Source organism: Lepisma saccharinum, chromosome 16 (genome assembly GCF_977018435.1).
Source record: "Lepisma saccharinum chromosome 16, izLepSacc3.1, whole genome shotgun sequence".
Taxonomy (NCBI): Eukaryota; Metazoa; Arthropoda; class Insecta; order Zygentoma; family Lepismatidae; genus Lepisma; species Lepisma saccharinum.
The window spans coordinates 3,795,605-3,820,212 of record NC_139244.1 but is presented as its reverse complement, the minus strand read 5'-3'; the positions used below and the strand labels follow the sequence as shown (position 1 = coordinate 3,820,212).

The following is a 24,608-nucleotide window of genomic DNA, read 5'->3' as shown; positions in this document are numbered from 1 at the left end:
GCACAACGCTCTACCAATTTCGTGTTCTGACGTCAGACGTGACAAAGCTACGTTTTTGGGTATGGTTCAGTACCATAAATACACTCCAAATATATTGTTTATGATAAAAAAAGGTAAAGTGTTCCCCTGTGCTTAGCACCACGCCATTAGGGTGTGTGGGGGTAACGCTCCACACTTTCTTGATCCGGTCGTGAGTGGGGGTGATGTGATCAGAACCACGCCCTTGACCGCCTTTACCCCCCAGGGTTTCCCCCGGGTACCCATGTTATTCGACGCTGGGTGGACGCCGGGGCCGCTTCCAACGTTAGAAAAGTTCCCGGATTTGAACCGACCGGGGATCGAACCCGGGATCTTTAGCATGGTAGTCAGACGCGTTACCGACTGAGCCACCGCGGCCACTATATATTGTTTATGATAAGAGATCTAAACCTAAGCACTTAGGCATTTAAACAATGAAAGCATGATAGCAATGGTGACGTCAGCATTCAAGGCTGCTAGCGCGGTGTGCGATAATGGAGACTCAACCAGATCCTGTACCTACTTTATAAAATCGAATAAAGGTAAATATAACGATGGTATTTTTTAAAATAATGTGTAATGTCACTGAAGATGCGAAGGAAGAAGAAATAAACTGAGTTTCAAGTCGGGGATTTTGGTAAAAAGTCTATACTAATAAACGCCATTTAAGTAGGCAATAATCTGTGTCATATTCCATGACGTTAAATTTAAAAGTCTGTTGTTGCAGGTGAACAAGAAAATTTGAAATTTGGCACGGATTCTAAATTTTGTGTGAATTACTGTAGGCTGAGGTAAAGAAATTTATTTAGGAATTTGTTTATTTATTAAAGGTACAAACGTGAAATATTACTGGAATTAAGGGTAACACTTTACTATACCAGAGACGGATTTCTTCAAATTTACAGGAGAAAGTACTTACGCAAATCATTTTCTGTAGCGTTGTTGATGTTGGGGAATGTAGTTTTGATCCATTTTAATGCGAATGCATGTGGTTTTGTACGAAAATCTGTTTCCGACGCGCTATTGATGCTGCCGCCATTTACTTTCTGCAGGAGAGCACAATACGCTCCGTATTGTCCGTATATGCTAAATTGAATGAAAGGAGTGCTAATGGAACCTAACCTAACAGGCCTAACCTAACCTAGTAGGCATACCTCGTCCCCGTGATGGTTCGTGGGGCTATCGTGAATTTTTGGGCTAATGTCAATGGTTTTTGGGGCTACCCGTGGATGGTTTGTGGGAAATAAGGAACAACAGTAAGTACTCGTTAAGGTAAGAAATAGACATTATTTTCGTTAGAAATTCATTATTTCATCTAAATAAATGTTCCGCAATGCAGAATAGTACGTTAGCAATGTAAAAAATTGCAAAATAAATCATTGATAGGTGTCTCTGGTATAGTAAAGTAGTACCAATTACTCTTTATGTCAAAAATTCAACTTTTATTGGTTAAAAAATTTCGTGAAATGTTTTTAATTTTTTTTTAAATTTAGGTATTTTTCGTTAGAAATTCATTATTTCACCTAAAGAAATGTTCCGCAATACAGAATAGTACGTTAGCAATGTAAAAAATTACGAAATAAATCATTGATAGGTGTCTCCGGTATAGTAAAGTAGTACCGAATTAAGCTTATATTTTGTTAGTTTATTGTTTCAGTACTCGAATCTTTTGAAGTTTGATAGTTGAAATAGATTTACATGTACCATAAAGGAAACCAAGTTAAATTTCATTTAGTTTCGAATGTAACATATTCATAGAAACTAAGTTAAGTCATGCATAACTTCCATTTGCCCTATAAAATAATTTGTTGCTCAGATTAGTAAGCACGGCGAGCAAGAATTAAATTCTCGTTTTTAGGTAACTTTCTTTGTACGCGCTTCAGATCTCAGCGATGCTATTTTATTTGTTACTAATCTGATATTCCCCGGATGGATTTCTTCATTTTTACGGAAGAAACTACTTACGGTAATAAGTTCCTGTAGCATTGTCTAACATCTGGAAGGTGTTTTGTGTGATGTGGGAATGTTTCATAGCGGAAATTCATGTTCTTTGTTGAAAATTAATTCTCCGACCCACGAACCATTGGCGAGTGGTTAGGTTAGGCAAACATAGTTAAAATTTTGTGTCGTGGTAGTATCAGGATGTAGAAATTGCAAAATAATTGCGAACCATTGACGCTAGCCCCACGAACCATTGACGTGTGGTTAGGTTAGGCAAACATAGTTAAAATTATGTGAAAAATTGCAATTACTTTGATCAAAAACACATGAATACACCTTAAAGAATGTTCCGCGAAGCAGATAGGTAAGTACAAATGTCAAAAATTGACAAAACGAGGAAGTTATAGGTGTCCGGGGAATATCAGATTTTTACCTTTCATTTCACACAATTTATCTTTCGCAATTGAATCACTGGAGTTGTGTTGCTAGCGAAAGATCGATTTGATTACTGTAGTACTGACAGTGGATCCTGTTTTATGATCCGGAGCCTTTCTGCCATTTATCTACACTTTGGCTCCGTCCTGAAATCCTCCACCCTCGATTTCTACCACATTTTAAAATTTTTCGTCCAAAATGAAGTTTCTTCTAAGAATGGGTGTTTTTAAATAGCGCGGAAGGAAATTTTTAGAGATCTACGTGCTACGAAACTTTCATTTTTTTAATATTAAAATACGGAACGAGTTTATAATACCGGACCACTCTCAAATTTCAATAAAATTGCGCCTACTCACTAATTGAGACCTCCTAATCACAAACCTGCATGTAATAATTGGCGGTCAAGTATGGATATCTAGAGAAAAACGAAATAAACTATGTTTTCGTAACGTAACTAAACCCTAACGTAAGAACAGCAGCTCCACTGAAGACGCCATTTTCCCAACATGAAGAAATCAGTGTGCAATACACATAGTTGCGAAACTTACATAATCAAACGAGTATACATTCCTAATTAATAATTTTCCATTGTATTTATACTAATGGAACCTAACCTAACAGGCCTAACCTAACCTCGTAGGCATTCCTTGAACACAAGGTAAGAAAACTGTTGTGCGTGTGTCCCACCATTCTTTCATGCTGAACACATTTCAGATCAATTCATTTTGTTATTAACATGGAGTAGTACCACTTTGTATGCAATGTGCCAATTTAGGTTTATTTGACACAGTATAATAAGTAATGGGTCATTCCACGTCAATTCATCCAGGCCATGTCACCCACCATCCCCGATTTTGATGAAATTCGGTATGCTTATAGAACTTTTCATGCTGATTACAAAAATGACAACTTTTTTAAAATTGGTCAAGGGGTTCAGAAGTTACGCACTTTTTAAGATCTCCGTGTACGCCACATCCGGCTCCACTTTGAATGACACGCATTAGGTTATAAACGATCAGATCTTCCCTCGGGTTTGCCGTAGAAACTTCAGGTTTGTTTTCTTTTGTTCAGAATAGTATAAGCTTTCATTTAAATAACGTTTCAGATGAATGCATCAGTAAACATGTATTTTTATATATAGTTTTATGTATTTTTTTTTAGAAAATAAATGACTAACTTCAAGAGCGAATTTCATGCAATGCCCCCCCTTCAATTTCCCCCCAATTTTATATGTAGGTAGCTCAGAGTGTGTACTAATGCCTGATGAAAAAATTGGGATGGGCAGTTCAGAGACAGGGTGATAAAAAAATCATTTGCATAAAATGACATTAAAAGTAAATCTTATTAAAAATGCTTATGCATTTAGCACAAAGCCTGAAGTACAATATGTTTCAAGTTACAATATTCAAAAGTTATGTTCACTAAGCATAGGCGTAACCTGGCGGGGGCAAAGGGAAGCACTGGCCCCCTCCAAAATTTATAAGTTAAATATATTTTTTGATCCTCCTGGCACTAGAGGAACAAACAAATAAAGAGTAATAATTGTGATTTTTCAAATGTATTTATCAAATAATTCTGGACACTATTTTTATGCGATGGATAACTTTGCGATTATCTCAACCCGAGGAAAGTTTCCAAGTGACCCATTAAGATAGTACTTAAAAATTGTACTTTATGCATTGCCAAAATTTTATGTACTATAAATTGTGCCGTTCACATTTTAGATGGATATTTTGACCATTTCAAACACACTAAAGTATTTGACTTATCACTAAGTACATATGTTTATCCATTTGTATTGTTAATGTCCACTGGACACAGCATACTTTTTGGCCAGTAGTGGGAAGTTGATGGACAAAGTAGATGCAAGAATTTAATAGCTGCATCGCCATTTTCACGTGGACTTTTGAAGCAATCCTACAAACAAGTTTGAGTCACGCACACACATGCTACTACATAACTGTTCACTGTTGGAATTCGAAAGCCACTTCTTCACAGAAGTCAAACCATACAGTTATAGAAAACATATTCCACATAAGCACTTACTATTTTTGCTCTGACTGTTAAACAACTAGTGTTTCGAAGTAACAAGTTACTTTTTATTTAGGAATTCTAACTGTAACTAGCTACTTTTAAAAGTAAGTACCTGTAACGTTAACAACGGTAACAGAGTTACTTTTTGCAGTAGGGAAATAGCTAAATTGGACAATTCTGTTCCAGACTATAAAAATTAAATATGTACCTTCTCCAGATGCTACGTGAAAGGATTTACTTGGAATTGCTGGCAAGGAAGCTATGCTTTGTTGCATGCTAAATTTAGAACATCCACGCTTTACTGTAATTCATTTCTAATTGTATGTGAAAACTTCATTATTTTTGGTAGACTGCTGCGTTCGTTTGGAATGTTGTTGTCCAACTAGGAAAAAGTCATTGTCGAGAGAGTGGATCTTTGGATATTGTTGAACTTGGAATGGAGGAGAAAGAAATAGGTGCAAGTGGAATCAATGACACCATATTCAAAATACCGTAGTCAGCATACAAATGATTTTTAATTATAATCGTTCAAGCAAAGTTGACTGTGTTTTCCATCATTTATTAGCAGTAATAATGTAAATACGTATATGAATACATATTATGTACTAGAAACATAAGTAAAACATGGAAGTCTTCTTGATAATTGATTTTGTGTAACATTTACACAAATCAATGATCATTAACAGTACGTTACTGTTACAGTAACTGTAAAAGAAACTCAGTTACTTTCAAAGTACCAGTAACAATAACTGAGTAACTTTTTTAATGATTGACTGTAACTCAGTTACTTGTAAAAAGTAACTTACGGAACCTGTAAGTTCAAAATAGTGCATACTTCCTGGTACTGTTGTAGTACTTTGCAATCGCTGACACATTGTACTGTGGGTTGTTGTCATTTCACCCTAGATGATTACTAAGAAATTTATGCCTTGAATACTATTTCTACGGAATTTGTACATAATTGCCGTACTTGTTGCTTTATACTATAGAAGTCTTTACAAGTATTTTTACTGTTCCAACCATCCCGTCACAAGGATATTTTCTGTGGTATGTGGCGAAAAAGCTCCACTTGAAAAAACTTCAATCATCACAAATGTGTAGTATTAATTCTTACTTCATATTACGTATCCCCATGAAGAGTAGCCAAAAAAGAACTTCCATATTGAGATAAAATGCACAAAAAGAATGTTCTCGAAGATATATTTGCTAAACTTGGGAATATTAATAATAATTACATATATAATTATATAATATATAAAATTTTAAAAAATGAAGACTGTTGAAACTAACTTAGATACAGTGGAACCTCAATTTTACGTTATGCAGGAGACCAAGCTGAAAAACTTAATACGTGGGAAAATATAAAATCATGGAAAATTTCTAACCAGACCATCAAGATTGAATGCAAAATGAAGGAAAATGTAAAATCGAGGAACTTAAATCGGGGTTCCACTGTAATTATTACTTGCAAATTTTAAAATTAATCTATAAATTTTGGAGGGGGCAAGTGCTTCCCCTTGCCCCCGCCAGGTTACGCCTATGCTTAGTGAACATAACTTTTGAATATTGTAACTTGAAACATATTGTACTTCAGGCTTTGTGCTAAATACATAAGCATTTTTAATAAGATTTACTTTTAATGTCATTTTATGCAAATGATTTTTTTATCACCCTGTCTCTGAACCGCCCATCCCAATTTTTTCATAAGGCATTAGTACACACACTGAGCTACCTACATATAGAATTGGGGGAAAATTGAAGGGGGGGCATTGCATGAAATTCGCTCTTGAAGTTAGTCATTTATTTTCTAAAAAAAATACATAAAACTATATATAAAAATACATGTTTACTGATGCATTCATCTGAAACGTTATTTAAATGAAAGCTTATACTATTCTGAACAAAAGAAAACAAACCTGAAGTTTCTACGGCAAACCCGAGGGAAGATCTGATCGTTTATAACCTAAAGCGTGTCCTTCAAAGTGGAGCCGGATGTGGCGTACACGGAGATCTTAAAAAGTGCGTAACTTCTGAACCCCTTGACCAATTTTAAAAAAGTTGTCATTTTTGTAATCAGCATGAAAAGTTCTATAAGCATACCGAATTTCATCAAAATCGGGGATGGTGGGTGACATTTTCACAAAATTCTGGATGATTTGACATGGAATGACCCTAATATAATTAAGCCTTGTTTCCATATTAAAAACACTAAGTTGCTGACCAAGGCAGATTTATTAAGAAATAAAACCAAAGTAACGTTTCAACCCTGTATCAGGGTCTTCCTCAGACGAATAACTAAACTAAAAATTTTAAGTTTTAGTTAAGTGTTTTTATTTCTTAATAAATCTGCCTTGGTCAGCAACGTAGTGTTTTTAGTATAATAAGGATTAATTCAGTTAGGATTGTATTTGTATAATTATTAACAGTTTTTATTGCATAATTTACTGTCATTCTTCTCTTGTATCTTATTAAATTTCAGGGAGAAGAAATTGTGTTGACGTACAATGTCAGTGTCTGTAAGCTCTGAGGAGGTTAGGACTCACTTACGACAACTGGGTTATCACAACATTCCAGATGATACGTTCGAAGAATTTGTCAAAGGTATGTGATAAAATGTTTGCCACGTAATATACATGCAAGTGATATTTACCTGAGAGTATCAGGATTTGCATTGTACATAACAAGCTCTCTTAATCCACCTCTGAAGCAGGATACGAGGGGTGTCCATCGAATTTATAAAAACACACAAAATAGCATGTGGTCAAAAAACATCTGGTTTGTTTTTCAGAGTAGTACCCTCCTCTATTAATACACTATTTCCATTTCGATGGAATGCTCATAATTCCAGTATTGTAGAAGGGGTTATCCAGAGACTCAGAATAGGAGTTCACAACACACATGGTCTTCTCGAACTTCAAATGTAGAAACAGATATAAATAGCTGGGGGCCAGGTCTGGTAAGTGATTTTACAATATCGGATCCTTCTCCAATTTGGTTCGTATTTCGCATACTGACTAATTTAGGGCTCCTAATCGCGAATCTGAAGTTAAAATTTGGCGCTCACGTGTCAAACTTGCAAAATAAAGAGGGTCAGTCATCGCAACCGACAATGCACAATTGCTCATTATTTATCACAAGATTTTCTGTTTCGAATACTTAAAGAACGAAATATACATATTCCTGATATTACTACGACCCTAAAATTTAACTGTTTCCTAACCTAACCACATGCCAAAGTTCGTGGGGCTAGCGTATTTTCAAAGTTCCACACGAGAGCGCCAAATTTTTAACTTCAGATTCGTGATTAGGAGCCCTAAATTAGTCAGTATGCGAAATACGAACCAAATTGGAAAAGGGTCCGGTATTGTAAAATCATACCCATTAACCTTCGAGCGGGTGTGCCTGTGCAAAATTTACGACAAAAGTAATGTTCTTTAATTTTCTTGTGTTTCCTTTGAGGAGGTCTTTTGTGTTGCATATTAGCAGTCATTGTTACTAATCCATATGTTATACTCTTTCAATTGTTATTTGAGATCAGAACAGTGTGTCGTAAAGTTTGCACTGCGCGCCTGCAAGTGTTTGTACATATATATTTGAAAAATGTAGGTTTTCAGCAGGAATATCACTTTCGTAAAAAGTACGACACGCGTCTGCTGATGAAAAGTGTAGTGTGCTATAAAAATGTACTTAGTTACGTACTGTTATTTTTTTCACCATTCTAACTTGTATTTCAATGTTTCATTTATATTAACCTCAGAAATGATATAAATAAATGTAGACCCAAAAAAAAATACGTTTACATTATAATTTCCTTCCTCATTTTGAATGATACTAAATGATGTAAAAAGTGCGTCACACACCCGCTCGAAGGTTAAGGTGGTGTAAGCAACTTTGGCACCTGTCATGCAGGCACTTTTCTCATCATCAAGTCTTCAGTCAACATCACATGAATTGTAGATTTTGGGAAGCCCATTGTCTTTGCTATTACAGACAGTTTCAATCTTTTGTCTGACATCACTAGTTCTTATAATTTTTTTAACTTTTCTGGAGTTCAGACAGTTCTGGGCTGTGATGAGGCAGGTTCATCTTGAATGGGTTTTTTCTTCCTCTCTTGTACTCGTCAGCCCAATTGTACACGGTGGCATGGGAATGTGAAGAGTCCTTGTACACTGGCGAACTTTAAAAAAAGGTCTCGCTCCTCTTAGTTAGATTGTAAGGCAGTTGGAAACACTTCATTACTCCTGTATTGGATAAGAAAGTGGGGGAAGGCAATTGCAGACAAGGCCATCGCTACCCTATGCGCACGTAAACTTGTTTCCGGAAAGCTTTCTGTTGGAGTCTTATCAGGCATGATCTGGGCAGTTTGTGGAAGATTTTTGTGTTCCTACCCCCCCCCCCTTTCCTCTGTGTATGAGTGTGTGCGTGCGCGCGCACGCCGACACCCGTTTCTTTTTAAGTTTGGCGTATGTTTATTGCATCGACTAATTGCTGTTATGGCTGGGAATGAACCAGGTTAGCAATGGGCAAATAAAAAAGTATAAAAAATACCAAAATTCCTGGCATGAGTTGTTAGTAGTAGTAAAGGTTAGGTAAAGTTCCTCGTGTGTCTAGCAACGTGCCATGAAGGCACATTTAGGGGATGCGGTAGTAGGGCACCGCATATTCTCAAGCTCAGCCATTTTGGAGGTGATACGATCAGCACCATGCTCCAGCCGCCTTTTTTCACCAGGGTTGTAGTAGAAATGAGAAAATAGAAATGTTTTGCATTCTGCGTATGTGACATTGTTCTTTGGATATTGTCCCTGAAATATCTGTTAACATCCTAACCCGCAGTTTTTTCAGGATAAACTAGTTGAAGGCCACGAGTGGTTCCTGAGAAGTAATGAACATATCACAGAATTCGCACTAGTTTAGCTCATGTTTCTTGGGAGGAGGGGGAGAATGATATACAAATTTATTCTACGAATGCTTACGTCATTGTGACAATGGAGTACATTTTGCAGACTAACGAGGATCTGGCGTCTAGACACAAGGCGAGTATAATGGTCTGTGAAGTTTGGGCTGTGTCCTACGTTTTTGATTGCCTTTCACAAATTTCGTTTTAACACACCTTTCATCCTTATGTATGTTATTACTCAAAAGTGGAAGAAAAGCGAAGTAAAATAAATAAATCGGTTGATCATTGTGTCCCTGCATTTTTCAATATTTCTTCCTGAACGAAAATTAATATTTCACCGATGTAATGCATGGATATAGTCATGGGAATTATTATTTTCCGTCGTCATAGTGTGCTTAATCATTCCTTAAAGCATAGACTTTAACGCTGTTGTCCTTAGTGTAAACGATCTTAACTGTGTGGAAGTTTTTATGTAGACAAAAAAAATGGTTAAGAGTAAATCCCAATTGATTGTTAGAAATTTAAAATATTATAACTCTGACGTGACACATATTAACTGTTCTTAGTTCGCTGTCAAGGAACGATTTCTTCTAACTAAAAAGGATTCCGGCCTCCGTGGTAGAGTGGTTAACCCAGCTTGCTTAAACATCGCCTTGGCATTGTGTTCGTTCGCTGTTCATTGTGACTGTCCCTTCATCAATTTCATCGCTCATCCTCATCGTCGCGTTTAGCCAAAAGTGGCAGAAAAGCGAAGTAAAATAAACCAAACAAACATAAATAAGAATCTGAAGGAAGGGAAAAATATTCCATTACCAAAAATAAAATATATAAATATACAGTAATTACTTTGTTGACACTGCAGTTTTTTTGGCAGTGTGTAGCTGTCTTAGGGTCGTATGCTCGAATTAGCTGACCTCAAAATATACGAAGAGTGAACGATTAATGGAAATGGGGATGCACATTTCTATTACTTTAGTAAGCGTTCAGTCGTAAATCATGTGGACACAGTGTGATTTTCGTGCAAGGAAGGGTTCCTGGGGACATCAACTAGGTCGACGTTTACTTATAACATTACGAGGGTATGGATTTCTCTCAACAAGTGCAAAAAATGTTTATGGCTATGGAAATTATTTATACAATTTGTTTGAGTAACGTCGTTTTTTACCTCTTGAAATTAATGGTGACTGGAGATGAAAAGACACACGTGGCAGATTGTAACGTGCTTTGAAGACAGAGGTCTTAGGTTCGAACCATGATTAAGGCATGTTTGCCCCATCACATCCATGTTATCAATTTGTCAGTCATTCTCATCGCCACGGATTAACCAAGAGGCAAAAAGGCAACGTAATATATCCTAAATAGAAAAAAATACAGAAAAGGGGCAAGGAAATGCACATTTCGTGCCTAGTCGAGGTGGTGTGTTGCAAGATGGAAATGTGTAACTATTATCGCAAGAGCACTTTCAATTATATTAGGGCAGAACCATATATCACATAATACAGGTGAAATTGTTGTAGGTTGACGTGAACTGTTAATCTGCCTAAACTCTTAAAATACTCTAATATCAGGTGTTTTGTTCCACTTATTATTTCAATTTTGAGGGTCTTCATGACCGAGTGCTTTGCATACTGCTCTATGAAACCGGAAACCCTATGTTCGATTGATTGATTGATCGATTTGCTTTATTTTACTTCGCTTCTTGTGCCACTTTTGGCTAAGTTGCAAATATGTGGGAGGCCTCCCCGATGGAGCAGTGGTAGGTAGCATCGTCGCCTTGTGAACCATGGTTCCCGGGTTCGATACCTGGTGGAGGCACATAGTGGTTCGGATCCCACTTTAAACTGTAGGTCCAGTCCCGATTAGCCTTACTGTGCATAAAGTGGACATCAAACACAAACTCAATCAAATATGGGGATTAGTGACGATATGATGAAATTGGTGAATATACACTCACAAATCCAAGCCCAGGCCAGGATTCGAATGCGGGACGCCTGGCGTCGTAGCGTGATGTGGTAACCACTCTGCCACTGGGGTCGGAATCTATTTTCGAAGCGTGGGTAATATTTAAGAGCTTATTGTGTTCGTTCATTTTTTCTGGTCACTCCAACATTCGTCTTTATCGTTGAAAGTAAACAAGAGGGATATAATATGATCGTAAAAATAGCTAAGTTACCACATATGCCTGTCACGTGCCGAAAGAAACGACCTTCTTTGCTCGTTTTCTTTTTATATTTGTTTTAGAGCTAACGACAAAAGAGAGAAAAGAAACGAAAAAATGAACAACCTATTTTCATTCATGAAGGAAATAAATCGCCAGCTCAGAACCTGATTTCATGAAAGCTCAAAATGGACAACAAATATTTCTTCCGAGGCCGAATGACAACAGAAAGAAACGCTGTGCTAATTCCTTGATGACTCAGGGTTAACATTGCTCTTCTGTGTGGTGTTCACGACTGACAACTGTTCAGCTCTTCCTTATCTTGCATAGAGTTTCGGCATTGACGCTGGAGTGTTTCCAATTCAGTATCAGTTTTTGTTTGTTGCTTCCAATCTAACTGAGAGGAGGGAGACCTTTTTTTAAAGTTCGCCAGTGTACACATTGGCCTAACGGGCGTGGAAGTCCTTCGGTGATAGCCCTTCTAGCATCAAGAAATCTATCACTGCTCCGTACTTCAATTGCTGTTTCACCATGATTAACTCACGTGGCTCACTGTCCAATGCCACGGCACACACGTGGAATGAGATAGCAGACGACAAAAAATTGGGTATATGTGTAAAGGTGTTAACATTATTCTGTCAAAATATGACATACCTACATGGTCGCCTTGTATGGTGTTCTAAATTTGGCTTGGACATTCCTTGTATAGCCATCCATCTCTCATGAAAAGAAAGTTTTACAAATGAGTTTTGAAGCTCCTCTCCTCTCTATGGTTGCCACTAGAGCTGACTTGGTGGCCTAGCACAGGGGTAGAAAAATACAGCCCACCCGATCGCCATGGTGCCTGAAAATTTACATCTGCTTCCTAATTTTTCAAATTCTCTCTCAGTGCTAAAAATATATATATTTTTAATACTTTCAGTTCGCTTATGGAAGTTTCCGTCACCTTTTTTAAAGTAACGAGTATAGTATATGTTATTTAATGTTTGTGTGTTTTCTGTATCACATGTATCATTAAATTAGGATAATAAACATGCCATTGTATTTTTTTTCACTATTGCTAATTGAATTTTAAAATCTGCGGCAATATGGTAGAGTTATTTTCCTGTAGTTTACGGTTATTACAAGCATAAGAAAACAGTTTTTCTTTGTGACGTTTCAGAACACACGCTCCTTTCATCAGACATTTATTTTCATTTTGACTAAAGATACAGTTATAACAATGGTTAGTAATTTTTTAAACAAAAAGAATCTGTTATATAATGGATGTTGTCAATGTTACATTGTTGTAATATAGCAACTTAACTTTGAAAAAAGCAGTGTGTTTTATTTTTATTTCAGATTTTTAAAAAAATTATGAATCCCAAATATCATCAGGTAATTCAAATTCATCATTGTTTTCACAAAGTCTCTCATTGTCAAAAATTCAACCCTGCCGATTGTCTTTGGACTACCAAAAACTCACAAACCGGGAACTCCAATACGATCCATCATTGCAACTTTCACACATCCTGCATACAAACTAACCAAATATTTAGTTGAAAAACTTGCTATAATTAAACAACAAACACCATTCAGTGTTAAAAATGCATATGAAGTGAAACAAACTAAAAAAATTTTGTTTGGAATAATGAGTATCATATTGCAAGTTTTGATGTTGAAAATTTATATCCTAGTCTCCCAATAGAAGGTGCCACAGATGCATTACACAGATGGCTTATTGAGATGAAGGTTAACCCAGTAGAATCATGGGAAATGGTTCGATGGTTTACTGTATGTGCAAATTACAATTACTTTATATTTGATGGCAAAATCTATCAGCAAAGTAATGGTCTATCAATGGGAAACCCAGTATCCGGAATCATCTCCAGCATTTTCCTTCATTACATAGAATCTCCAATTGTTAATGCGATAGGTGCGGATATCAAACTCTACATCAGATATGTAGATGATGTGCTAATTATTGCTAAAAATGAGAACACCATCATGGACGTATTTAAATTGTTAAATGAATCACATCGTCGCATAAAATTCACTTGCGAACCCATGAATAACAATGTAATTTCTTTCCTTGATCTGCAAATTAAGACAACTGACTCAACAATTCAAACATCAGTCCACAGGAAAAAATTAACGGGGGAAAAATACATCCATGCCAAATCAGAACATTCGCATATAACAATGGATAACATACTTTTAAATTTTTTCCTGAGAGCACAAAGACTATGTTCTAATAATGAGGATATCAAAAATGAAGAAGAAAGGCTTTTTAATATAGCAAAAGAAAATGGCTTTCACACTAACAGAATAAACCAAATCAAAAAACAAGTCGCAAGAAAACTAAAGGAAAAGAGAAATACAAAGATGAAAAATCTGTTGAAAAGAAATTTGTGTGCATTCCATTCCACAAGGGATTCTCACATAAAATTGCCAAAATTTGTAGAAGTTTTAATTTCAAAATTGTTTTTAAATCACCAAGAAGTTTGGAATGTACATTTAATGAATTCAAAATGAGAAACTCTCTGCCAGATGTGGAAACCACAGAAATATATAATATAAGTTGTTCATGTTCAAAGGATTATGTGGGACAAACAGCAAGGAAAATGGCAATAAGATGGCACGAACACGATTTGGACATTATAAATCTAAACCCAAGAACAGGTTTGTCAACTCACATCATCGAAGAGAAGCATTTGATTAAAAAGAGAAGGGTTCTAAAAATATTAAGGGGAAACACAGAGTTGAATGTCTGGGAAGTTTCGTTCATTGCAGAAGAACACTGGAATAAATTAAATAATGAAAATGGTAACATAGATCCAGTGTGGAGTTTTCTTTTTCGCAAATGGAGTAAGCCACCATCTTTAAAATTTAATGTAACTGGAAACATCAAGAGACTTTGTGAAAACAATGATGAATTGGAATTACCTGATGATATTTGGGATTCATAATTTTTAAAAAAAAATCTGAAATAAAAATAAAACAGACTGCTTTTTTCACAGTTAAGTTGCTATATTACAACAATGTAACATTGACAACATACATTATATAACAGATTTTTTTTGTTTAAAAAATTACTAACCATTGTTATAACTGTATCTTTAGTCAAAATGAAAATAAATGTCTGATGAAAGGAGTGTGTGTTCTCCTGAAACGTCACAAAGAAAAACTGTTTTCTTATGCTTGTAATAACCGTAAACTACAGGAAAATAATTCTATAATGCAAGCAATGCGTACATACAAGAAAAACTAATATGGTAGAGTCTGTCATATATGAGAATGTATTGTATAGTTAATCATGCTGTTACCAGTAGAGCTTTCTTGTATTAATTAATAAATTAAATATTTTGAGATCATATTTAAAATGTGTAGCTTTGTCTTAGTTGGATTCATAGTTTTCATAGACCATATTTGTAATAATAATAATAATAAATGAAAAAAGGTGGCTCCTTAATTAGATTTAGTTGTTTCTTCCCCTCACCAAGCACAGTTGTTGATTGACTTTCAGTCTTCTAGGTTTGAATCCCAGCCTGGGCATGGGTGTTCTTCATCAGTGTCACTTCATTAATTTCATCTATCATCACTAGATCCACATATTTATGGTAAATAAAAGATCGAGATATCTGTACAAAAACTGGGCATATTTTGGAATCAAAAGCAGTTTATAAAATGGAATATCAGTGTTAAACCCTAAATTAACATTTCATTTTTAATAGAACATTTATATAGTTATCAGAGTATTAAGTTTATTCCTGTAGAAAGGAGTCCATTTTTGCTTCTCAAATATTTACAGCAGAATTAATCAATTTTCCATGATTTGTATAACTCGCATGATAATTCAGTAGTCACGAACCGAAAATTTCGTGTTTAAGAGGTTGTTTTGCATCATTTCGTGACAAACATTGTAGCAAAATGCACCTCACACCTTTCAAAAACATAAAAAATTAACACTACAATGCGTTATTTCACATTTTGTGTTTTTGTCAAAAATGAAATTTACATGCCCCCTAATCATCACTCATGGCAGAAAAGCTGTGCTAATTAACACAAGTGCAAATACAATACACATCACTAGAATATGGTAGAGAAAAATTATTCTACTGAAAAGAGGCAGTAAGTTATCACTTATTCGACTTATCTTATATCTAGTTATTATATTAGTTATTATTATATTTAATATTGTTTTACGTTTTAATATTTTTTATATTAATTTATATTATAATATTAGTGTTTAGTTACGACTTGGGGGATGTGCTTCTGGTAAATATGTTGGTTATCACTAATCACCTTCAGTATAGATCTACCATAGTATTTGTAACCCTTGCATAAAAGCTGAGACACTAGTGTCCGGGGTGAAATAATGAGTTGTTCATGTATATTCCCAGATTTCAGATATCTTGGTGCTAGTATATATGCTTCAGAGGCATGGCGTGCAACAGCAAAATGTAAAGAAATTAAAAAAGTGTTTTCTCAATAAAATAACAACATTGTTAAATAAGTTAACCAACAGCGTTGCAGTTGACGCAGTTGAATGTATATTGCAGAGGACATTTTTTTCTGCATCCGACATAAGCGAAGAGCCAGGTCGTTCCGCTACCCTCAAGAGGAAAAGGGTGCCCGCCAATGCAAGGGAATAGCGGGGAAAGACTTGGAGGCAAGTGTGCTAGGGAGTTATTCATATGCCTGTTTAGGGGCCCTGTTGCCGCTGCGGCATACTGGATCGGCAAGTGTTGTCACATTGGATTTCCAGAAAAGAGCTAAATTCAAAACGGGGATACTATTTCTCTGAAGCAACAAGAGCTAGACTGCAAAGCCAAAGCTGGATTTAACTACAACTGAAACCGTTTAGTAATAGACGAAAAGATAAGTACTTGATGCGATTCGTGATTTGGACAAACCTTGCTCCAAAAAACCACGTTGGCAACAGCAGTACGAACATCTGGACTTCCCTCCCACCGCTGGAGGAGAGGAATTCTGTCGTCTGCTCAACGCAGAAACGTCAAACTGACCTGAATGTGTGGTTCTTCTTCCCCATTCCACCTCTTTGCAAAGAAACTGAGATGGTTGACAAGGCTCGACTACTATTCACTGGATTTTCGCGGTAACTCACTCATGAGTGGTAGTTCTTTCTAGAAGGGATTGTGGCTAAATAAATCATTGAGCGGTTTGCAATAATAAAAAAGAAATCCAGATCAAAGGCGTTTTTTTTTGGGGGGGGGGTAGATTGGAGATGATAACGTCTGATGGCCGGTAACACTTTTGAAAAAGCCATGCCACACCACTGATATGCTTCTATATAGTCAGCATACTTTGCTGTTATTTCAAACTACTAAAAATATGTGTCTTGGACTGGGGCCATGCAGCCAAAAGGGAAACGTAACAATTTTTCTCTGAGATTTCGGCCAGCGTATGGGACTGGTGGCCACCAACCACCATGAGGGAATTGGGTAGCATAACCTGGTCACGGAAACCTACAATGTGTTGGGTCCTTTGTGGCGGCTGCACGTCACCCCTTAACTGGTTGGATATCTCCCTCCTCTGGTGTAAGTGAGGCCGGCAGTTGGTAGATAAATAGGTACCTGCCCTTATGGGGTATTGTGACTTTGGCTTCTCCCACTTTTTGATAATCAGGACAATGAGGATGAATGATGAAATGATGGATGGGGACACACTCACAAGGAACATGTATATCTAGGCTGCGATTCAAATCCAACATGCTGTGCTAACCACTCGTGCCGCTGTGAAGAGAAGCGCAACAAGGATTTCACACAAATAACAACAGTTACTTAAGTACTGTTAAAATGCATGTCACTAAACTGTTTTGTACCTTTCCCTTGCAGATCTGAAGAAACTGATAAAGTACGAGCAGGAGACTGGCGGAATCTACTACAAGAGTTTGCCAGGCGTAGACACTTCGAGTTCTTCAACCTTCTCTACTTCAAGCACAACTCTTTCCGTGGATGAAAATACTCCCCCTCCGACTGCATATGTTAAAAGGGGCTTTGTTCGGAGGAACTTGTATGATGAGAGCAGGTATGGTTGTTGCTTTAGTAATATTTGCTACTGTTGTGTGTTCATTGTTAATTTCTTAACTATTTGAACATTAAGTTAAAGCCTAATACATGCTTGTACTGAATTAACAAAATCATACGAGTGTGAATGTTGACAATTTACAATGTTAATGTTATGTCCAATTAACATGGCATGCTAATAAAGAACCATTGTCACTAACATTTAGGGAATTATTGAGCAGTTGATTACATTAAAATTATTTCTCTTTTTCATGTTTTATATTCTTATATTTCTACTATATATTTTAATATGTGAAAATACACTGGATTATAATTCATGAATATTTCTATTATCTGCGAGTAGGGAAATGATCGTTGTTTTTACAAGAAATTAATTCCTTGTTGCAGGAATAATGCACCAGTAAGCAGACACAGTACTGAATCTGGTAAGTATTAATATTAATAGGTCTATACTGAATTATTATGAAAGTGCCATCATAAGTGTGATTGTTAACAACAACTACATTAAGGGTGTCCCATGCAACTGCGTTCAGAACCGCAATGGTCCAGTCTGTAGTCGGGAGGGCATCTGACTGCCACGTGGGAGACACGGGTCCGATTCCCGAGGTGAGTGATGGAAGGTAGGAATTTTTCCGGCCTTGTCCCTGCATAAAGCTGCTCTGGGGCTCACCCAGCCTCAAATCAATGGGTACCGGAGGGGGGGGGGGGTTAAAGGCTGTTAGAGCATGGTGCTGATCACATCACCTCCAACATGGCTGCTATCGAGAATGTTGTGTGGCACTACCCCCATGTCTCCTAAATGTACCTTCATGGTACGATGCTATATGCACTGTCTTGGATTCAATGCTTGGGAATATCAGAGTTGTTGTGCCAATCCAGCATTGAGGGCCCCTTGAAAAGAAGTTAATAGTGGTATTGCCCAAGGCACAGTTCACATATCAAAAATTGAAAAGTCATATGGTCCTGATTTGATTTTAATATGATTTTTATTTTATTTAGTATCGCTTTTCTGCCACTTTTGGCTAATCACAAGACAAGAATGAGATGATGAAATTGATGAGAGACACTTACAAGAACATCCATTCCCAGGCTGGGATTCAAACCCAGCACACCTGGCATCATAGCAGGCTGTGACTATTAAGTAGTTAGCAGTGTTTCGTAAAAATAAAACAAAATTATGGAATCCACAAGGAGGCCTTGAATTTATCCCTTAAACTCCAAGACACACATGTCATATTTAGATGCCAAGATGTGACATGTAGATCACATTTGGTGTTTTTGACTTTTGAAACATATTGTGCCTCAGGTAATTTTTCGAGAGACATGTTTTGAGTGCTACATGAACCTTGAGGCATCCTATAAACAATTAGTAAAATGTAATTTTATTCTGGCTATATTTGGGGGGGGGGGGTCCTGCCAAAAAAACAAGCATGGCTTTCACATTAGAAAGTATCGGCAAGTGCAAAATTCTTTCCCATGTGAATGGAACACCTATCACGCAATATGCATGTACAGTTTTGAACCCTCATGTTCCGACATTTAAATTTCTTAAAATGAAATATTTTTTAAAAAAAAAAATTCGCTGTCTTCTACGTGATAAATGAAAATTTTTTACCACAGGCTTGTACCCTAAACTGTACTGAAAAAGACGAGCTAAAATTTATAACTGTCGTTTGTACTTAGCGAGATTTAAATTTTTAATTACGAGTAAAACCTTGCATAATATTAAAATTTCCTGCTGTAAGCATGCTCGGAGTTGGGAGCCATATCTGGAAAAATCAGCCTCATCGTATACAGTTTCAGCAATATTTATTTAGTTGGGTATGGTGTTCATTTTGGATCAAGAATGTGGCAGGATTTGAGTGTCTTCGAAGGTTGGGAAATTGAGTATTTGATTGTTATAACTTTGTTTTATTTTCTTTCGCAGAGAGCAGTTCAGATCATGGTGGAACGTTGAATTCTCTCGATTCTGCTATCCTGAGGCCGAGGCGAACTCCCACAAAAAAGAAGGCGAAGGTTGTGGTGGAGAAACCAAAGTCATCATGTAAGGCATTTTTTAACACACAGGGTGATTCACTAGGTAGTTGACCTTAATAAAGCTTCTTAACTTAGGTTAAAACACATACAAAGGAACTGTATTTTGTTCGTAACACTGTTTGTTGAGAAAGGCAATGACATACATTCATCAGTGATGTAAATAAGTGTTCCTCTCCAGGTCTGCTATGGTGTGGGGTTTCATCTTGTACACACCCTCTTTAAATATCCCCACAACTGAATATGGGAGGGGGGGTCAGGTCTGGTGACCAGGGTAGCTACAAGCACTTGGGAATTACTGTCCACCCCAAATTAATTTCTGCAAGATGGCCTTGACCACTACAACACCTTCCAGTGATGGAAATGTTAAAGGTACAGTTTGATGCAAACATATATACATATTTCAATTTGTTGGAAACTACACACATTTGCCTGGTGAATCATTTGGTACTTTATGAAAGAAATCCATTCATAACAGTTTTGACAGAGAATTAATGTAAATTAATTGCATTTTTGTAATTATTTGAGTAGCTTCTTAGATTGTGAAAAAGGTGCTTAGTTTCACTATAAATAATGACAATTGCGATATAACTGAGGCATGCATTTGTAGAAGTTTAATTATCTCATAGTCGTGCTACCTGATAGCGTAAATTTTTAAAATATATCTTGTGGACTAAACTTTATGTTACAAGGTTACTGTTGCATAACTTTTGAATCTCTTTATGTTGGTTAAATCCATTTAAATCCCTTTTCATGTCATTGGTCTGGAATGTAGCTTTCGTTAATAGCAAGGTGGGCTGGAACATGACTGAATGTAACGTGCATTTCTTGTTTCGCAGTTATTCGCCCGTGGGACATGAACACCGCCGCTCCCAAACGGAGTGACCCTTTGGCCCTCTACCAGAAGTACCAGGCATACTGGCAGAGGCAGGGCATTCCAGCCGAAGGGGTGCACATGAGGCTCAGGTGGTGCGTAAGGGAGAAAATGATCGGAGGGATCCCACAGCCAGCAGTACGTATCGCGAGAACTGTGTAAAAACTGGGATTGTTTATATTAAGTTCATTTCACATGCGTTCCATTACGACTAGAGATGCTCTCTTGGTGCTGTGCATAATACTAATACCACAGAGCATTTCAAAAGTCATGGAACTCATTATTTAATCCTTTAAAACCTAAAAAACAGTGTTACTGGTCAGCATTATAAAATCTTAACGGGCACGTTATGATTCTCAAACACTATAGTAAAAATAAGTGAACTAGGTAACACTCCTATCGAAATACAGTGTCTTTCACTGTCTAGTCTTCCGTGAAGTGTTAAGATGTTAACAAGTGTTTTAGATTGTTTTGTTTTATTTTACGTATTCCTGGTGCTTTTCTGCTGTCTAATAATGCCACGCTTTCCGTACAATTTAAAACAACGAATTTTTTGTATGACTCTTACATCATTACTAGAGCCCGGAAGTTTGGCAAAATGCCTCTTTTTATCTACTGCATATATTGATAAAATTTTTCCGGATATACATTTCTTATGTTGTTTTGAATGTTTTGGAAGCCTTTTCATTTTGCCTATTTTGCCTATTTGGGACCCCACTGCCTATTTTTAATTATAATGCCTTTTTTTGCCTTTTTCAATGAAATTTGACATTTTTTTAAAAAAAAAAAATGTGTATATAAATTATTTTTCTCCCAAAACACGTTGTTGGCATTTATTTTTCTTCCGTTTATTATGTGAATAATTTTCGCCTTATTTAAGTAATATTGAACTCACGCATGTTTCAACATTGCTGAAGGAGAAAAGTGTGAGAAAAAAGTATTTCATGCTGAGTCAGGATATTGCCTTTCGGTTAACATTTCTTGTGCATGATTGACTGCTGAAGTGGACAGATTGATTTCGAACACAAAGAAAATATTTCTGAAATCTCCCTCTCGAACCCGAAAATTTCAGGAAGTTGCGATTGAGCTTAGTTTACCTCAGCAACCAGTCTTGACGAGATGGGGAACCTGGATATCAGCAGCTATATATTACGCTAACAACCTTAAAAAAATCAGTGAGGTGATCGATGCTCTTCCAGAAAATGAAGCAGCTTCAATTCGTGAAGTGAAAAAACTCCTGTGCTATTCAAGTTTACTTTTGCACATTATGGTGCATTGCCAGAGACAATTACAATTATAGCATCCATGAAAATCTACGAGGAATCTATGCAGCAGATGATGGAAGTGCCAGGAGAAAAGGGGTGAGCTGTTGCGGAAAAGTGCTAACGGGTAGTGAGTGCAAATGAGGACTTGAAACAATTGAAAACAATTTGTGATATTCTAAAAGCTGAAAATGCTGTTACCAAAATGAGTCCAGCTACATTAGCTTGTTATATGTATGCTCCAATAACTTCTGTCGAAGTAGAAGGATCATTTTCTATTATGAAAAACATTCTCTCCGACAGACGACTAGCAATGAATGTTTAGAACTTAAAAAGCACCTTGTAGTTATGTGCAATCAAGACGGAGAAAATTGAAATGCTCTTCCCAATTTAGATTTTAACATTTTGCCAGAAATTATAGATAAAAGTAAGCGACTTGTAAATGTGCCTTTTTTTTTCATTTTTAGTGCCTATTTACCACATTATAAATGCCTTTTTACCTGCCTATTTTAACGAAAATAAATGCCTGAACTTCCGGGCTCTAGTCATTACGAATTCTTGTAGGGAAGTCAGAACGCATTTGACAGCAGAATTCCCAGATGTTCCTGTTGCACACAGAGACATTGTTCTAGAACTTGTGAGCAAATTTAGGGGAACATGGTCTGTTCTTGGTACGAAGCGAAGGGGAAACGGCATGTGCTTTCTGGGTAGAAGCTAGACGACATTGGAACACAATTGGTACACACTTTTCAAAAATCCCTCTGGCGCCTTGCACAAGAAACAGGCATTTGCATGACGTCTGCATGGCGAGCTACCAAACTTTTAAACCTGAAACCTTACGCTATTTCATTACATAGCTAGCAGTTCCATTTACGCAGATGTTGCATCCAGTTTGCCGGCAGACGTGCTCTCGCTGCCCGGTGTAATAGTCGCCGCTCCACAGACTCAAAGACTCGACCATGAAAGGCACTGTATATTGAATTATGGGTATCATGATAACAAATAAAGGAATTTATTATCTAGTAAGTACAATTGGTAATGGCTTCTTTAGAATATAGTGTGAGTAGCACACAGTAGCAGCTGTAGTTGTAGTGATGCTACTTTTACATTGTAGCGTTCTGATCACTGATCATTTGTTACAAGTATTAGGGAATATAATCATGCCATTTTAAATGCTACTATTGAAAACCACATAACGTTAGTTCGTTCTGTGGCAAAAATACGAACTTAGGTTTAGTGGTACGCCTATCTAAAAGTTTCAGAATGCCTGATATGGGTCATTATTCATATTTCCCTGAAAATAGAGTAATCGACTGCAAAGCCTTAGCAGGTACTCATTTCACAATCAGCCTGCTTTGATCGAGATGAGGGAAATGATAAGAACGACACTATATGCATAATTTCTCAGTTTGGTGATTTGCCACATCATTCACTACATTCACTAAATAACTTTACATTCTTATAAATTTCAAGCAGTAAATGTAGTTAAACCACTCTTAGCATTTTTTTGCGCTAACGATTTTACCATCAACAACTCTTCATCCTCAGAATTAGTCATTTTCAATCTATAATGATGTTTCCATGGATGTAGACGTTGCCAGCACTAAAAGCTCACAGTGTAATCATTCTTCCAGTTGATTGCAGTCGCATACTGTGGCATGGCACTGGCTACCAAGAGAGCAACGACCGCTATCATATCTGGCCAGAGCAGCATACGTGTTGCTTACACATTTCTCCCCATGTCATTTGTTGACATTACTGTATAATAGGCCCACAACAAGCTAGCCATGTAGATTAACATTTGAATAGTAAAAATTTGTACTGTAGGATTATGTGCAGGATGATATAATATTTGTTATTTGTGAGGGCCTCCTGATGGTGCAGTAGTTGCGTCGTCGCCTTGTAATCAAGGGGTCCTGGGTTCGATTCCCGGTGGAGACACATAGTGGTTCGGATCTCACTCTAAACTGTAGGTCCAGTCCAGATTAGCCTTACTGTGCATAAACTGGACTTAGAGCAACAAATCAATCCAATCCAATTGTTATTTGTGAGCACTAATTAAATGCACACAATGCCCATGAGTGGCATATAATCTTTCTTAGCAACAATGTTTGTGTTTTCTCTGTATCACAGGTATCATTAAATTAAAATACTAAACATGCCATTATAAATTTTTGCACTACTACCTGAATTTTAATCTCTGCAGCTATTCATAGTCTTACTGGTTGAGCCTTATTTAGGAAGGCAACTCTGGTGCAAGAATTAATTACTCTAGCCTGTATTGGAAAGAAGAAAAAGGAGTTGGGGCCAGGTTATTTGTTACATATCAAATTATCAATGTTCAAAAGTGTATACATAAAATGCAAATATTATTATTATTATTTTGTGTTTACTTTCGCAGCCCATGACAAAGATCTCGTCAGATTGGAACTTGAATAAGACCCGAAGGATATGACGGCAAGCCTCGTCTCTCGCAGAACATTCAAAGGATCAAAGTTTCCTCTGGTTTGTAATCCACAAACTGTACTAACTTTCTTATCTGTATTATCCTTTACTTTTTGTACATAGTAGCCTTTTGACTTCATATGAATTTGTGTACATTATAAACTGGACTTGGCTGGTCAGCCTGAAAACCTATTTATTCAAGGTGCACTTGCAATATTTATATTTTAATATTAGAGGATGTGATATGATGGCTGTGATTATATTCATTGGCCGACATGAGTTTTGGTCAGAAGAAATCTGTATCATTTCTGTACAATTTTTAGCCATTTAGGAATACAGTTATTGCACTGTAAGAGTGATTTTTGTGATTCTCTATGAAGAATTAAGGTTTTGTGTTGTCAGTACACAAAGAGTATGCTTGGTTACTCCATTTTTGTGATCCAATGATAGAACTCATTAAATACAGAATGATTCAAAATTA

General features: G+C 36.7%; 1 protein-coding gene across 2 annotated transcripts; it reads left to right on the top strand.

The window, feature by feature from the left end:
• Positions 1–700: 700 nt before the first annotated feature.
• Positions 701–24,608, top strand: Hyls1 (Hyls1 centriolar and ciliogenesis associated). Of its 2 annotated transcripts, none has more exons than XM_083137127.1 (7): positions 701–809; positions 6,908–7,029; positions 17,321–17,513; positions 17,900–17,937; positions 19,440–19,556; positions 20,386–20,558; positions 24,084–24,608. In XM_083137127.1, the coding sequence occupies exons 2-7, from the start codon at positions 6,933–6,935 to the stop codon at positions 24,135–24,137; spliced, it is 672 nt and encodes a 223-aa protein (XP_082993253.1). In that variant the 5' UTR covers positions 701–809; positions 6,908–6,932; the 3' UTR covers positions 24,138–24,608. The 2 variants fall into 2 exon arrangements, with proteins under 2 accessions (XP_082993253.1, XP_082993254.1); XM_083137128.1 differs by having other exon boundaries at positions 744–848.